The sequence below is a fragment of the Crassostrea angulata genome, chromosome 5 (genome assembly GCF_025612915.1).
Source record: "Crassostrea angulata isolate pt1a10 chromosome 5, ASM2561291v2, whole genome shotgun sequence".
NCBI lineage: Eukaryota > Metazoa > Mollusca > Bivalvia > Ostreida > Ostreidae > Magallana > Magallana angulata.
Genome location: NC_069115.1, coordinates 19,121,046 through 19,138,585, shown reverse-complemented (window position 1 = coordinate 19,138,585; position 17,540 = coordinate 19,121,046). Strand labels below are relative to the sequence as shown.

General features: G+C 31.4%; 1 protein-coding gene across 1 annotated transcript; it reads left to right on the top strand.

Annotated features, from left to right (window-relative positions):
- The first annotated feature begins 4,285 nt into the window (after window positions 1-4,285).
- Window positions 4,286-8,710, top strand: LOC128185191 (uncharacterized). The gene is made up of 5 exons (XM_052854850.1): window positions 4,286-4,422; window positions 5,572-5,757; window positions 5,990-6,180; window positions 8,036-8,303; window positions 8,508-8,710. Exons 1-5 carry the CDS (start codon window positions 4,377-4,379, stop codon window positions 8,708-8,710), a joined length of 894 nt encoding a protein of 297 aa, XP_052710810.1. The 5' UTR covers window positions 4,286-4,376.
- The last annotated feature ends 8,830 nt before the right edge of the window (window positions 8,711-17,540 follow it).

Sequence of the window (17,540 nt, the reverse complement as noted above, 5' to 3'; positions counted from 1 at the left end):
GTCTGTGTGTCTTTCTGTTTGTCCGTCACAAAATTTCGTCACATATATCTCAGCAACTATAAATCGCAGATACTTGACATTTTAACACACCCTTTGTTTAGTTATGCCATATGTTGGAATTCATTTTTGTACCAATCCGGCGTCAACTTCTTGTTTAATGACGACTTTGTTTATCTTAGCCTAAATTTTTGAACACATTTTTCTAAAAATTTTCTGAGCAACATTTAATTGCAAATGCTTCAAATTTTAACACAATCTTTGTTAAGGTATATATACTTTCAATACCAAATAAGTCCTAGTAATAGAATTGTATTTGAAACAGTCTATTCACTTTAGATCAAAGTATTTACATGACCACTAATTCTTTCTATATTTCCTCTTAAACGCTTATTACCTGTAATCAAGTATCATGGATTTTTAAATCATCTTTTTTAAAACTTCACAAACTATATTATACAAGTATCTGATATAATTCATAATTTTCAATTTACATGCATTATTTACAAAAATACAATTCCTGCAGGTTACCAATGCAGAGCATCTTTAAACATTATCATCCAAATAGCAAGTTTGCATTAAATGTAACTTTTACATTCCCAATGCATAATATTTCATTCCTTTCATTGTTTTATACCATTAAACAGAACAGTTTTGGCTGAATCAGAATGGCTCATTTATTGACTCAGTATAGGAGTTATGCATGAAATATAAATTCTCAGCAGAAAAAAATACGACTCTCATCAAGTCAGCTATAAATTCAATATTAATCCCAAATGTTATAAATTTGATGCTGATTTCAAAAGTTTATAATAATTGTAAATCTTAAGCTATGTGAACTACAATAGATAATGAAAGTAAATTAAGGTAACTTCTATCATAATACAGCAGACACCACAATACATTTTAATAAACATGATTTTTAAGTGTTTTCCTGGGTAGGCCGGATTCATTGTCATTTTTCAGTTCTCTCTATGAAATTTGTAATTCTAAATACAACAGGGGAAGTGACCCTGACTCCCGACACCAATACAATACAATACCTACCAATACATTACCTACATACATTTTTATTCTATGATGCGAGTATGCTTGGAAAAATAATCCCCTCAAACAGTATAGCAATTAATTTGGTAACATGTTTCAACTTTCTTAATAGCTAACAGGAAACTTATAAGAAAGTAACAACATTCTCTACTCCAAAAATTTAGACACTACCTCTAACTGTTGATTGTATCCCCTACATGTATGAATGTATTCTACATAAATGTAAATGCAACAAACAGCTGTAATACTTTAAAAATGAATTCATGTACATATAAGCATATGTGAAAAGTGTTTGGTTTTAACAATCAACTTTCTAACTTACAAATGAAACATATGTGGTTTTGTGTGTATTTTTAAAAAGCTTTTGCGGTGAGGGAGGAGTTTCTTTAATTAAGGCAATAATTTTTATATTATTAATAGAATACCAGAAGATGTATCGCTATAGCTATATCTTTGCACACAATTCTTTTTCTTTTTGCTTACAGATTTATTTAGTTTGGTTTTCTTGTGTGTATTGATTTTCTAGTTTGTTTTCATACAGAGATTGAGAGTACTAAAAGGGGAAACAACTCATATTTTTTTAGATTGAGAGAAACATTAATAACACAACAGTGTGCATGTAAAATAAGTTCTAGCTGTATTGCATTTAATATAACTGTTTTGTGGGTTTTTTTGTAATTGATGATTTTTCTCAGTTATTCATACCCGAAGTAACAGAGATCCATTAAGTCCAACTGTACTACATAAACATGATAAGCCATTGGATGGGATTTCAGAAACACTAATAGAGGTTCATATTAGATGTGTAGTGACAATGCCTATGGGTCATAACAAAAATAAGGATAAAATCTTCAAGATTTTTGGAAAAAGCCACAATTATTTTCAAACTTATTATTTCACAACAATAAGGATAGCTTCCCCACCATGTTTGTACATTTTTTTATAGGTGAATGATTGATGGTTTTAATTCTATGCTTGTTTAACGTTGAGCTTGCCGCATGTTTTTAAAACACTGTAGTAAAAATGGCCTATTTTGATAAAAATAAAGTTTGGGTCGAGTTTCAATGGAAACTGGTCTGTATATAGACAATTTGGAATGTGCATTTCAGATAGTTTTATAAGGTCTACATTCTGGAAATTTGTCGGCACAATCCGTTCCTATGCGTGTCGAAAAAGTTTAAGTGCTTACAGAGAATGGCTCTTAATTAGCGAAGCTTGATTGAGAAAAAAGAAAAACAAATTGGGACTCTTCAAGTATGCTAAAGTCAACAAACCATTATGAAAAAAAACCCAAATAAATGACTATTTAAAGAACAAAATAAAGAAACTATCAATAAATACTTCTGATAAAGTTAAAATGAACTAGTTTTATATCGCTAAACTTCCGACCGGAAGACAACATAAAAACAGCCTCTTCGTCCGGGAGGTTATTTCTGTCGGGAACATTCCGTCTGAAGTAAGTGCTTAATTATAGACACCAATTTATCGCTCAAATTAATTTGAAAGTTTTAATTTTAGCTTTGTTGTTTAAGAACATGTAGTGTTTTATAAATATATATATATATATATATATATATATATATATATATATTAAATTTACTTTTTTATCTCAAAATTATCAATGGACTACAAGTACTGAGACGAGCTAAAAATAGCTATAATTGTTAGTTTTCCAATGGTTTTCTGTGCGTATTTAGCCCCTTTTATATATTACCTCACTTATCTATAGTATAGACAACTGTACAGTCTGGTAAACAAACCTGGTTCTTAAGAACTGGTTTATTAGCAAGGCTATATAAAGAATTGCTCAGGTGTTAAATACTAGTTTAGGACAACATGTACAGCGGAAAGTTTGAATTTTAAGAATTTTTTTAATTAAAGTAAACAAATCATGTGATCCAACTTTATGTCATAATTATCTATTTGTACATTCAATACGCCATATATTAAATAGCTGCAGCGTATCGTTGCTTATTCCACACATTGTGTTGTTATTTACTAGTATTATAGTATTCAGCTTTCATTTTCATTTTCACTATATAGATATGTCTTATCCTAAATATGATTCAACTAGACTCTTGTTGCTATAGCAACAAAAACGTCTTCCGTCCCTCGTGTATTAATCAGTAAAAAAAATGCATTTCTTTTGTAAAAGTAAACGGATATAGTATATACTGTATAGACATTTTCCTGTAATTATTTCTATGTAAAACAAACCAAAAAACAAAATAAAAATGTCATTTTCGATTACATCCCGTGACGCCTGGAAGTTACGCCTAATCAAACAGAACATGGTTAACATATCATCAAACATTGTTCTGTCTTTCCTCAAAGTTTGGTTGTTCAACGTTTTGTGAGTTTTGAGATCTCGTTGAGGAAAGGTTTTTTGTCTCAGAACCGAAAACGGACAAACAGAAGTGATTAACTAAACTAAAAGTGAGTATATTTAGGACATTTTTCTATGGTACATAACTGTTTATTGGACTGAATAAAAATATTCAGAGAAAAAATCTGAACTTATTAAAAACTTCATTGGCTTGAACGCTTACAGTGAAAACCAAAAGTGACAGAAAACAAAATGAAACACATTAGATACGTCTTCAATCAAATGTTTATCATCCTTATAAGTTTTATGCTTTGATCTCTTACAGTTTCTGAAATATCGAGTGTAGACAATTTGTGTAAAAGAAACTTACCTGAGATTTGGAGATGTCTCGCCGGAAATGAAATAGAATGTTTTCGTTTATTTAAGCATGTGTAGATAATCAATAGTATCTATAACTGAAATGATACCTTCATGCTCAATCAGCCATTCGTCTGCATTTAAAATATTTTGAGATGGATACCATATTTCTTTTTCATACAGGACATCAAATACATATGAGAATAAAACAACACAGCTTTGTGAAATTAAAAAAAATATCCTCATTTTCAAATGATAATTAACTCTGGTGTGTAATCATACATACATACATTACCCAAAAAAGCGGTTTGTAGTTTATTTAGTAAACATGATATTTCATGCTCACCTCAAGCTAACAAAGATGAATATATAAAAAAAATCAATTCAATGTTTCAGAATAATTAGGATTTACAGAGAGATACACGACAGTGGGAGAGTGGGAAGAAAAATTAAGATTACACTTAAATCTAGCATCGGTGATAATGATTAATCAAGAGGAGTGATGAAGAATCAAAAGTAATGATAAGAAAGTTTGACTTGAACATTGCCATGTGAACTTTTTATTATTATTATTTATGACGTCATATGGCTTTCTGGTCCGATTTCCGTCCTTTTACTTGATTGAAAAATCAAAATCTTCCTTGTCAAAATGAATGCTTTGTATATGGTGGTATTGTGTCTGATCCAGTCAGCAGGTAAGTTATTGACATGAAATATAAAATCAATCTTTATCAACGAAACAGGAAGCGGCCAACTTTTCTTCCAAAATTTTTAAAATTTACCGAACTTTTTGAGTTTTACAAACTGAAAGTAAATGTTGATATGTGCATTTAAGAAATGTTACATATACCAGCCGGAACTATTTGATTTTTGTTGTTTCTCTTTATCTATGGTTATCAGATTGTAGGTAGATTTTTATACTCCCGAAAAACAAAGTTTGGAGGGGTATAAAGGAAATACCTTGTCCGTCCGTCCAACTGTCTATACAATCGTCCCCGATTCATATATTTCTTATGAAGAAACATTTAAAGTTCATACTTGACAAAAAAATTGCTTATGACCTAAGAGTGTGTGGTGATTTTGACCGAAAGTCATTTGGTCAAGTTCAAGGTCACTGAAAGGAAATGTGCAATCTTCGTGTTCGGATCATATTTTTCTTATGGATAAACATTGAAACTTCCTACTTCATATAAAGATTGCTTACGACCTGAGGGTTTGTCATGATTTCAACCCATGGCTATTTCAGCAAGTTCAAGGTCACTGGAAGGAACTGTTCAAATTGTATTATTATTATTTATTTTTATTATTAATATTTCTAATGGAGAATCGTTAAAAATTGTTACTTTACAGTAAGATTGCTTATGTGCGTCATGAATTTGACCTAAGTTTATAAGAGCAAGTCCAAGGTCATTTGAAAGAAAAAAAAGTTCATAGTCTGTGTCCGGTTTATATTTTCTTAAAATAAAATTGGACCCTCCTACTTTACATAAAAAATGCTAATGACCTGAAAATGTGCATGAACTTGACCCAGAGTCAGTTGTGCAAGTTCAAGGTCATTGATAAGAAAATGCGAATTTCCTGTTTTGGTCATATCTTGCAATGGAAAATGATTGGAATTAAAAATTGACACAAAGATTGATTACAGTGACTGTAAAAATGGTGCAGCCATTACCAGTACTAGATTTGCTATGGTTTTTTTAGCGGGGGTATCATCAACAAGCTCACAGTACCTCTAGTTCTTTTCGCTTAATTCTTTAGAATGATGCAACGTGCATGTCTGTAACATCATTTTTCCTTGAATATATGTATATTGCAATTGGATGATAATTAAAATTTGTTGGCAGTGCTGACCGGCTGTTGCTCTGTGAGGAAGATTAACCTGACTGTAGATAATGCCTCTATTCTGTGTACAACCGATCGGTCTTGTGTTGCTGAGTGCTACCGTGGTTTCATTTTTTCAAGTGGTAAAACAAAACAATCTTACAGTTGTCTGAATGGAGTATGGTCACCTGTGTTATCGACATGCAAGCGTAAGATATTTCCCGAACGTCAATTAATATATCTCTCATATCAAAGATCTCGTGATAAGAATGACTTGCTACATGTGTCTTATCGGACCATCTTAACCAACAACAATACAAAAATGCAGTTTAACAAAAGATCTTATTTTTCTAAAATTTCTGTATGTAAACTCAGTAACGCAAAATATATAATTGATGCTTCAATCCAAACAAAAGAGTGAATATACTGTTTTCCTTCTAGGTATACCTGCAATTTATGTCACGTATTCAGTAATATGGAAAATAAACAACGTCGTTCCATCAAACTGCTCCAATGTATCGAAACGACTCTTGTCTACAGCTGAAATGCTTGAAGAGAGGTTATCCTCTGTATGTAGCCAATTGACAATCAACTCGACAGTAAACTTCACGTATTCTATGAATGGTTCTCTGGTATTTATCATCACTTTTGTTATGTTTTTCATACTACTCCTGTTTCTGAATCATAAACGTAAGACATCATTACCCTTTAAAGATCGATTAATTATAAATGGCACAAAACAGTTGTTTTAAAAAAATCCAACTCAAATTCAATCTTTCTTCACGTAATCAAAGTAAATATTCCGAAAACCCAAATTTGGAAGAAAAGGGATAAAGCAGATAAGTTTTAAGACTCTCTTGAGTACTGTATTTAAACTAGAATTTGATTTTCTTTTCAATGTAAAAAAAATCTATATGAATATCAAATAAGAGATAGCTGTATAAAAGTAAAACTAATGTCATATTATTTCTAACCACTGTGTATTTTGCAAAGTGTTCTTCATTGCACTCCTTTTAAAACTCAGAATTAGGGAGTTTTGTATATCGATTTAGTAAAACAAGATGGTTTTATTCCTTTACTCCCATTTCAATGGTAAACATAGACAAAATGTGTTTGTTAAATACAATACAAATATAGATCATTGCATCATATATACAATAAGCAGAAGAAGAGTAAAAATATGATAATGCACGATGCAATTATATTGTGCATGTTCTATACATAAATAGTAGTTAGGGTTTAATACGTAGTGCACGAGCGATAGGCTATTGTTATTTTTATATTGACTGTTGTATACTGACGTGCCTTGCTAACCACATGTGATGTTTTAAAATAGTGTTAAGTTCCAAAAATAATCACCAGAGAAGAAGGTTTTGGTCTTTTATTTAATTATTAAATTGACTTGATTAGTTACTCAACATGTTGTCATACAACCCTAAAACATCAACAAATGTTTATGTGTTTCCAGACCTGCTATCGGCGCTAGTAAGAGTTTCGTTGAAAACATTTGCCGTGCTCTATTTCGGCTTAATATGCTTACGCTTTATACACCTATTCTTATACGATTCGAAAAAAGATGGGAATTGAACGTATAGAAACAAAATAACAGAAGGCACAAAATACATGTATGCAATAGTTGAAAAGAAAAAAAAAAAAAAAATATATATATATATATATATATATATATATATATATATATATATATATATATATATATATATATATATATATATATATATATACATTTTATAATGGCCACACAAGGCAAATTCATATCGCTGTGCCATAGATCTAAATTTAAATTTCACAAATAGATAAGGGACTCAACCAGTCTTTGAGGTAAATCTCTGATTTGATATCAAAATATAATTTGAATATTGTTTATTTACCTTATATACAACCAGTTGAACAAATTTTTACTATAAAATCAATTCTTCCTTCTTGACAAAACGGATTTGTTTCCGTGCCTTTATAAGGAGAATATTGAAGGGCATTCTTCATACAACCCCCCCCCCCCCAAAAAAAAATAATAATAAGTAATGCAGTGGTCTTAAAGGATTTTTATTGCGAACAAATTAACTTTGTTTTTGAAGGAAAAAAAACAACAAACAATGCGTTTGTGTGTGTGTGTGAAACATAGGCTCGTTTATACAGTAAATGATGTATACATACAATTTATCATGAACAAAGTAAAAATAGAACTTAATTTTTATGTTCAAGAGTTCTCCTTACCTTGTATGTAGAACAACATTTTGCAGAAACTGATTTCATGTTATTTGCATTTTATCTCATAATTGTAATCCGCAGAATATATTTAAAAATGACATAATAACTACCGATTTTTTTTGAGAAGGTTGTAGTTTTAATATTTTTTTTTAACGTGGATTCACACGCTTCTGAGAGTTTGCAATAAAAGGATATCTATAAAGTAAATAGAAGTATAGTTTGACAAACAGGCATCAATATTATTTCTATTTTTCGTTTTAGGTGAATGGACAGCTAATAGCTGAGTATAGCAATTTTACAAGCATGTTTCTTTTTGAGACATGCATTTCTTTTGTAATCAATTCAGTTCCAGTGAAAGAAATGCTACGTGATATGTTCAAAAATATATCGTGCAATGATATAAGCTTAAATTACGAAGTTAAAAATCCACTTTCTGTCGATAAAAGGGATGAATATTGCAATAATGGCACCCAAGTCCACTTTGTGAGAGCGGTTTACAATGGAAACATTTATAATAAGTCTTATTGCGGTAATTATAATTATCTTATCTCTCTCTCTCTCTCTCTCTCTCTCTCTCTCTCTCTCTCTCTCTCTCTCTCTCTGTTATAACATTAGTTTTCATAACTGTTTTGATAATTTAATGATGACCTTTTGTTTGATTTTTGCATTTGTCATGTTTATCATTTAAAAGTGTTCAATCATCTTTAACATCCTAGAATTTCTCATAATTTAGATTTTGCGGTGACAGAAACGACCACGCCAATGACATCACCTAATATATCATCAAAAACAATTGGTAAAAAAACTACCCTCACTGAAACTGATTTAGGAGTACCTGATACTGATGGTCTTTATACGTATGAAACAAATACACATGATATGAACTTATCAAATAATGGCTTAAATAAGGAATCAAGTAGGGATCAAGTGCATTGACCGAAGGCTTCAGAACAGACATTTCATATCTGTTTTTTTTTTACAAAATAGAGTTATAATTGTGTTTTCAATGCACGAATGATCTCTATATCGAAAGTGGAAGAAGTATACAAATGTAAACAAATTGCAGATTTCACAAAAACACAATTTTTCAGTTATCTAAATTAAATGAGACTGTACTCATTCATCTTGAATAATCCGGATTATTTGTTTTTATATGAAATAGTATGTATTAATTTTGAGACACTCGGTAAATTCGGAGAAAAAAAAACTCTGTACGAGTTAACCATTGGCTTATCCGGAAGCCCCTGCAAAACCCCAATAGTTTCATTGAATCTTAGCAAGGAGCAAGTGTTGCCTTTTTTGCATCCACAAACACAGTCACATCATAACGTAACGCTATGTGACTCTATTTCAAAATTCAGCGTTTTCAAACAGCAAATTCATAAGCTTGTATTCACTCAATAATCATAGAACAAAAATATATGTGGAATGATTTACCTAAAAATACTTAGTGTATGTATTTTATTTCATAAAACGTCGTCTAAAATTAAATTAAAATGAAAAGAGTATCGCGCTTGCTTGCGAAAGCTTCGCCTGAAATATAACAGGTAGTAAAAGTCGCGTTGTTTTATTCGGCCGTTTCCAGGACAATAACGATGCATGCGACTGTTCTTTGTTACAAACAGACGCTAGAGAACTTGCAGAACAAAATGATACCAAACAACGCACGAAAAATGTTTATACCGCCATGATAAAAGACTACAGAAAGTAAGTAATTTTTAATAAAAAAAATCCCTCGTTTTCTCAGACAGCTTGCATATCTGTAACGGCATTTAATGAAATCGATATTAACTCCTTTTCAAACTAATACATATACTTCCCTAGTAAACATCTGCGTTAACGAGCGCTTTTGAAAATAACATATTTTGGCTGTTACCGAAAATTGACGTCGTCTATGGACAGAGAAAATCGCGGATGGAGTTTGTTTGCTGTTACCACGGATATATTACGGGGAACAACTCTAGCAGGTTCAAATATGGGGCATCCTACTGGGAAATGTAGAATAATATCCAGTTTTTCACTGTTATTTTCACTTCCTTATTAGCTGTGCATTCATAGATTTTATAACCTGTATTATTGGAACTAGTTTTATTGTAACATATAACTTATTTAATCTGTTATTATTAGAATATTTTATAGAAAAAAATAAAACATTTAACAATGAAGAATTAAATAAAAATTGAACTTTGTATTGTACACTGATAATATGATAATAATATAAATATAGGTTCAACATGCATGCAGAGTGAACATCATTCAAATATATTAGTTGAAAAATAGTTATTTCAAATACAATTATTTATTTTGAGAACATAAATTAAAATCTATCCATCTAATGATCAAGTTCTCTCCAGTACTTTAAAATTATGAAAGCACCAGCTTACAAAGCCAAATTATAAAACCATGTAAATAATTAATCTGTATAGACATTTTCAATGTTATAGACTATTTATTTAATCATATTTACAGAAACGCAGATTACACAAATGCAAATTGAAAAGAGTCTTAGTAATATATCTGCCACTACATCATTAAAACATTTAACTTAAAAAAATAAATATTCATATCTACGTATATAAAAAAACATGCAATTAATTTGTTGAATAAAATGCGTGTTGAAAGGCCTAGTGGTGATGCAAATCTTTTTGCGGTTGATTAACTGATTTCCGAAGAATCATAAAGTGACACGTATTTTTTCTTTAAGTATAACCATTTAGAATATTAATTACATTTATCTAAACTGCTTGATTTTTTTTCTTCAATTCTCTTGCAAAATTCTGAGTATGAGCACATCGAGTATAAACATTTTTTAAAGCACTACATTTTGTTTACACTTGTATAAGTAGCATTCATTGCATTATGCTGGAAGTAATCATGATTCAGAATAATGATTGAATTTGAATCTATACAATGTTATGTATATAAATATCCCGATGCTCGTTTTCATGATTTATTACAAACTAATAGATACAAACACCATTATAAAATATGTACCTAGGTTGAGAAAATCATATTACTACAGGCACCTGTATCTATGCTTTTTGTGGACGGTACTTTCCGTACAAGCACGGGTATAGGCAAAATAATCGTAAAGGACACAATACTCATATGTATTTACTTTACTAGTATAATTTCTTTGATTAAATCAAGTTACACGAAAGTTGAACCACACATGTACATATGCACACGTGCGTGTCTGCATTCATGCACACTGAAGCACACACATATATACACAAACCATAATACAGTATGCGGTATGAAAGTTTAAAAAAAAATTAACACACATGTATGATTTTTTTCTGATCGATTGTTGTAAACGTTAATACATGTAATTGATTTAAAAACATTATAAATGTATTCCATTTAATGGAAAAATATTTACAGTTTTTTTTTTAACTCTGAAATCAAGGCAAGCAAAAACTAAGTAGGTTTATATTTCAATACCGTGGTTCCATGTAACATGATTTGTAAATCTGATAATATACCGGTATTAAATTTTTACAGCTACCAACGTCCAAGAGTATATTTATTTACGATTGGTTATTTTTTTATTTCAGAACTTGCTGGATACTGCTTATCGCTTTTCTTATTCAACAGTTACCAACATCCAAGAGTATATCTATTTACGACTGGTTAATTTTTATCTCAGAACTTGCTGGATACTGCTGATTGCTTTTCTTATTCAACAAACTCTTCGTTAGATGTCTTGCTCTACCCAAATGATTCGGAATTCTGATGTTATTTGCTCTAAAATATCACATGGGACATCCAAAACTGCCAAGTGGATTGTAACACAGTCTGAAAATTGTAATCCGACATCAAGTTCAAGTTATCTGAAACTATATTTAACTTGCAAACGTTGAACATAAAGTCTGAAAATGTATCAAGGAAAAACCGAGTGCTACAAGAAAATTTTGTATCATGAAACAAAACAGTCAAACGCACTAAAAGTAGAGAGGATTACTGGAAAACCAAACGTACAAAACTGGAGACAACAACTGACACAACAAAAGAAGACTATCAACAACTTATTTATGAACTGCAGGTTGATAATGATCAACAAAGAATGAATATCAATGAACGTCAAACTGCATTAAAGGAAAGGGATGATCAAATCGCTAATTATCTCATCGAACAGCTACATTGTACAAGAGGGGGATGAAACGAGAGCCATCCATATATTTGACAAGAAATAAAAAAGATTTCACCCCAGAACTCCATTTATGTGTGTACTCTCTTCTCGAACACAATGTTCCATCAACGCAAATTGATACAGTAACCGCAACGTTATTTTTTTTACAAGATAAACGATAGGATAAGATTCACGCACGATAGCATAGGATTGACGCATGATAAAACAGTATACAAGCACGATGTGATAGGATTGATACACGATAGGAAAGGATAAACGATGTTAATGATAAACGTATAAACGCTTTAAATGATCTTCACGAATAAACTGATAATGGCAGAACTTGAGAAAGAACACGTTTTACGTAATATTGTTGATTTGGCTAGGATTGATAGAAAAATATAACAAGGTGTGTGTATATACTACCATTTATTTTTGCTAATAAGAAAAATTAGGCAATAAGGGGAGGTCTTCAAACAGTCATAATATCAATTACCAGACATTGAATGCAAGTTATAAAAAGTGAGCTAATGACCTCCCCCATATTAAACAAAGATGTATACAATATCAACATGAACCAAATACACATACAACAAAAATATTGTTGAACAAAAACAGCATTTCACACATCAACAGCAACATACATGTGTAATACATTGCAAAAAAAATCCCCAACTACAAAGGTGATGAAGGGGAGGGAGGTTGGGTTGACTGCGGTATTTACAAACTTGTTGACAGCTGACAGTTAAAATGGCGTAGTCAAAACATCGCGCGACTAAATGCCGCACTCTGATTGGCTAACGTAGACAAAAAGGAAGATCAGCTAAATACTCAAAAATACTCAACAATACGAATTACAATTATATTATACTTAGACTATTATTTCTGGTACTGGCATAAAAATAACATATCACAATTTACATAAATGGTATTATTTACAATAATGCTGTATGAATTAAGATTTACGTGGAATATCTTTTTAGAAACAATTGCCGAGTTGTAAATCGTCGCTGTATCATTTATAGAATGTATAAAAATGACGAATAATTTTGAAAACTACATGTAAAATTATGAGCTTAAATGATCAATAAATTTTCTGTGTTGTGAACATTGTTTTTAATACCAAACAGCTTAGCCGAGCGCTGCTAATATTTCAGCGCGAGATCAAATCACACCGAAAATAGCGGGTTCAATTATAAAAATCCAACTCTTGTTTGAATTAAATATAAAATCTATCATAATTACATTTCTTTCTGTATAAGAAATTGATTCATCAAAAACAAATTATATTACATTAAAGTTAAATAAATATTTACACACATACAAATTCTGCGTACGATTTGTTAACATTGTTTTCATTACCACACACTCTAGCCGATTGCCGAGAACATTTCAGCCCAAATCAAATATCATCAAGTTGACATCAAGTACGGGGGATTTTCTGTTCGTGATAAAAAAGGTAGTTACTTTGCTCTAGGAATTCGTGAAATGGCTACAAAATCAGCACAAAGCACACTGGATACTTTCAAGTAAATTTTGCAGGATATTGCAGACACCAGAAAAGAAACTCATGCTCAGAGTGCCGGAAACGAGATTTTATGTAACATTTAAAGTACTATGAGTGATCGTGCTTCAACTGAGTTAAAGTTCAATGAGCCCTTAAAAGGTTACAGAGAGGAGGTGTTGCCACAGATACGAGCAGATTACAACACCATGGATGATGAAGAAAAAGAAAAAGTCAGTTTACTTAACAATTTCTTCTGTGGTCTTAATGGTCTTTTTCATATGGCAAATGCTGCACAAAAAGGATTATATGAAACAGAGGTCGGGAATTTTGCAGGACATCCTCCAGTATTTGACAAAATGTTCTCTAAGAGTGATGAATCTGGTTGTTTCCGTTTTATCAGAAGTGCGTGCAAAGCTTTTGCTAGAAGAGGGGATGAAAAATGTAGGTGTTATGGAACCTTCCGAACATACATGCAGCCTTTTCTTGCTGAAAATAGAATGACGTCACTACCTTTTCAACCTTTCAAAGACCATAGATTCAATATTCTGTTTCAAAATGCTGCCTGTCTATAATTTTTCCATTCCCACATTATTGAGTTTCTGGAGAAATCGGATACGGAAAACAAAAGACTTTTAAAATCTGTTCTATCGGATCTTTATGTCTCCTTTTATGTTGCTGGACTGAAAGCGTCAGGTTTGATATCAAAGATGGTTACAACGCCCCTGTGGAATCTTCTTGAGAACAGGGACACATCAATTGAAGACAAGGCACAGCATTATCTCCATCTGTCTTTGTATTTGGTAGATGCTTGCGAAAACGTCGTTGATTTCATGAAGGGAACTTTTCCATCCCTAAAAGGAGTAGCGTTTCATGGTGACAAATTCTTCGAATCCTTACCTGAAGAGTCAACATATGATAATGACGTGAAAATCATTCTCAAAGTCCTGTTACCATCAATCCGAAAAGTAGTGCTTCATGTCTACAAAGATCATTTGCCAAATGGTAGATATGAATCATTCACAGAGGAACTCTCACAAGCTACAAAGAGTGTGGACAAACACAACTCTTATTCTGAGCGACTTTATGCCTACATTGACCAAAACCTGAAATCAAAACCAAACATATCAACCCCGGCTATCGAGGCGTACACTCTCTTCTTAATGAACAAAACCTCCACATGGATAATGAGAAACAGTGAAAATATCGACGTTCTTATTTCAGAAGCAAGGAGATCAGTTATTGATAACAGGGAACTATTCAGCCGAAAAAAAAAAGCAGAAATACAACGACAAAAAGAAGAAAGACAAGAAGAGGAGTTCCAAAAAGAGCTGAAAAAAGGAGAAAAAAAACGAATGCAGCTGGAAAAACAAAGTGATGACATTGTTAAGTATGGCTTGTGGAAATCACCCCAAGAGTGCAAACTGAAAATGAAAGAGCTGAATCTTACATCATGATCAGACAAATGTAATGCTTTGAAAGCACAGCTTCGCTACAGGAAAAATGTTTTGAAGCAGACTGATCAAGACAAAAAACTGTATTCATTTTCTAAAATAGGCAGCAATGGAAAAAGACACCTACGGACTCACATGAAACTTATGTCTAATCTGTTGAAAGTTCTAAAATCGGTTTAAATTCATCACCTGCAAATCATGTATGAAAATATTAATTACATTGATCGTTTTTTTTTTTTCATATTTGATTTGTAAAATAATTTATAAAGATTATTTGGTGCAAAAGGCTTATTATTGTTCTACAGATAATGTATTTTTGCGTCTAGTAACTAGTATTATGTAGTACATGTATTAGTAGTGGTAAGACGTATTACTATGTACTAAATGAAGTTAGTAAATTATTAAAATATGTAAATGGCATATAATTTGTCCAATTTAATCACAAGCAAAGTTATTGCAATAATTTGAACTGTTTATATCGGAATTTCAAATATTTATTCGTTGATGTTTTGACGTCGTTTTTGTCAGCGGGACATTGGCGTAGGAATACGTTGAAATACGACGCGGCTATGTTAAGGCTGCCCGATTAATTTCACAGCGATATGTAGAACGTCACTTGTCTGTACTTCATAAGATATGACGTCATAGTTAACTTTGACGTCACGATCTGCATTCCATTCGATCGTTCTTAGGGAATGTATCGTAACATAATAAGTGAAATTCATAGTGCATAATATAAAACCGCTTCATTCCTTTACATAGACACTGTTATAAGTACTAGTGATACTAAATTCAATATCACCGATATGGAGTATTAAAAAAATCAACAGTTTTAAAGCTTCGTAATAGGTAAATAACTATTCATAAACTAATGGTTTTGAGACTCCCCCTGCTACGTGTAATCTAATGAATGGTGATATGTATATGCATATAAAAAACGACTTGGCACAAGTGAAAGATAAAAACAATCTTAGTATATTTTAAGTGAAATCGGGAGAGAAAATAAGTACCAATGTGAATCTTGCTGGGGGAAACCTACAGATTGACCCGATTTTGTGTAAATCGAGCCTAAAAGGTAAGAATGTGCCTAATTTTGATGGCGGTGCGAAATGTTTTGACAATATTTCAAATAAACGAAATATTCAATTGAACCCCCAGCAAGAACTGCAAAAAACATTACTTATCGAGGGGTTTTACATAAAAATATTTTTGATTTAATGACATTATTCACTTGTGCCGATGCGATTTTTATAGATTATTTACCGTGTTAGAATACACCCGTCACGTGCTTAAGAAAAATATATGACGTCACAAAAATACATCAACTATAGTGTTAGATGTCACTGTTAATTTATGTAATAAAAGTTTAAAGAAACTTGCTCGGTTAAAGTATTTTTCGATAATTAAAATAGTATCATTTTTCGATATATATTTAGCTTCGGACAGCCTTAACATAGCCGCGGAGATGCGGAATAATAAAGGGATTGGGATAACCAATAAAAATCAGAAAAGTATGATTAAAGAAAGTGTGTATTACAATCCTATTGTACTTAATTTGATTTGTGATAATAATTATCTAGTATATATGCCGATTATTAGAATTAATAGACAGTATTCCCAAGAAATGGTCACAAACAAAAACATAAACACTACTTTTTGCGGTCTATTTTTAGTAACAATGTAAACCAAAGAATTCCAAAATGTCATTGTCTTCTAATACATTTTCCAAGATTTAAAATGATATATCACACTTGTGGAAAATATTTGATATAAAATTGACTTGTGGATACTATATTAAGTTTCGCCATTTACAGCCTCTATTGGCGTATATTTTTGTCTAGTGGAAAAATTCTGCAAGTGCATTTTTTCCAAGGGTACATAAATGTGCTTAAAATTTAATATATAATATTTTGTTATTTCGTCTCAGAAATAGTCAATATGTGAGGAGAGAGTAAGGGGCAATGACTCAATCATTTACAAGTGGTGTAAGCTTATTTACGATGCATACATGTAGCTTAAGCAGATCTGACAAAAAATTATCAAAATATGTTTTTTATATGAATTTTTAAATACATAATTAATTGGTTGCGTTTAATGGTACATAGATATCCATGCTTAAGCTGTGATGCAAACTTAAATACGGTAATACTCAAACACAAGTTTATGGCATTTTTTTCTAATTCCATTTACATGACTTGATTCCTGACCAACAAAACTCAAAAACTTTAATCATCATTTCTCGAATGGCCTACATTGTCAGTCATTTCTTGCAAAAGCTTGAATTATTCTGGCACTGGAAATAATGGGGGTTTCTTATAAATATGGTGATCGATTATAAGCATATTCCTTGTTACTAACTTGAGAACCTTGGGCATCATAAAGTACCAAATGAGTGCACTTCTCTCAATGATTTTTTTTTCTAATTTCCTTTTGAGTGAAAACTTATGTTTATGATTCGGATAACATTAAAAACACATTGTGATTGCTCGTTGGTCCAATCATTAATGCTGTTAATTGAATGCGACTGACTCTATCTTTATCTGCTGTTTGATTTCTTTCGATATGTACAGCTAAGGTAAATTAAATGTTCACATGACGCAACCATGCATCTAATCAGTTTTCCGATGTCAAAATCTTCAAAATATCCATAGAAAATTAAACGACAGCGATACATTT

Bases quoted from the DNA above. Each gene is read 5' to 3' on its own strand.
- LOC128185191 (XM_052854850.1), top strand. From the start codon at position 4,377: ATGAATGCTTTGTATATGGTGGTATTGTGTCTGATCCAGTCAGCAG. The intron at 4,423-5,571 runs GTAAGTTATTGA...ATTTGTTGGCAG, and splicing joins GTGTCTGATCCAGTCAGCAG to TGCTGACCGGCTGTTGCTCT. The intron at 5,758-5,989 runs GTAAGATATTTC...TTTTCCTTCTAG, and splicing joins TGTGTTATCGACATGCAAGC to GTATACCTGCAATTTATGTC.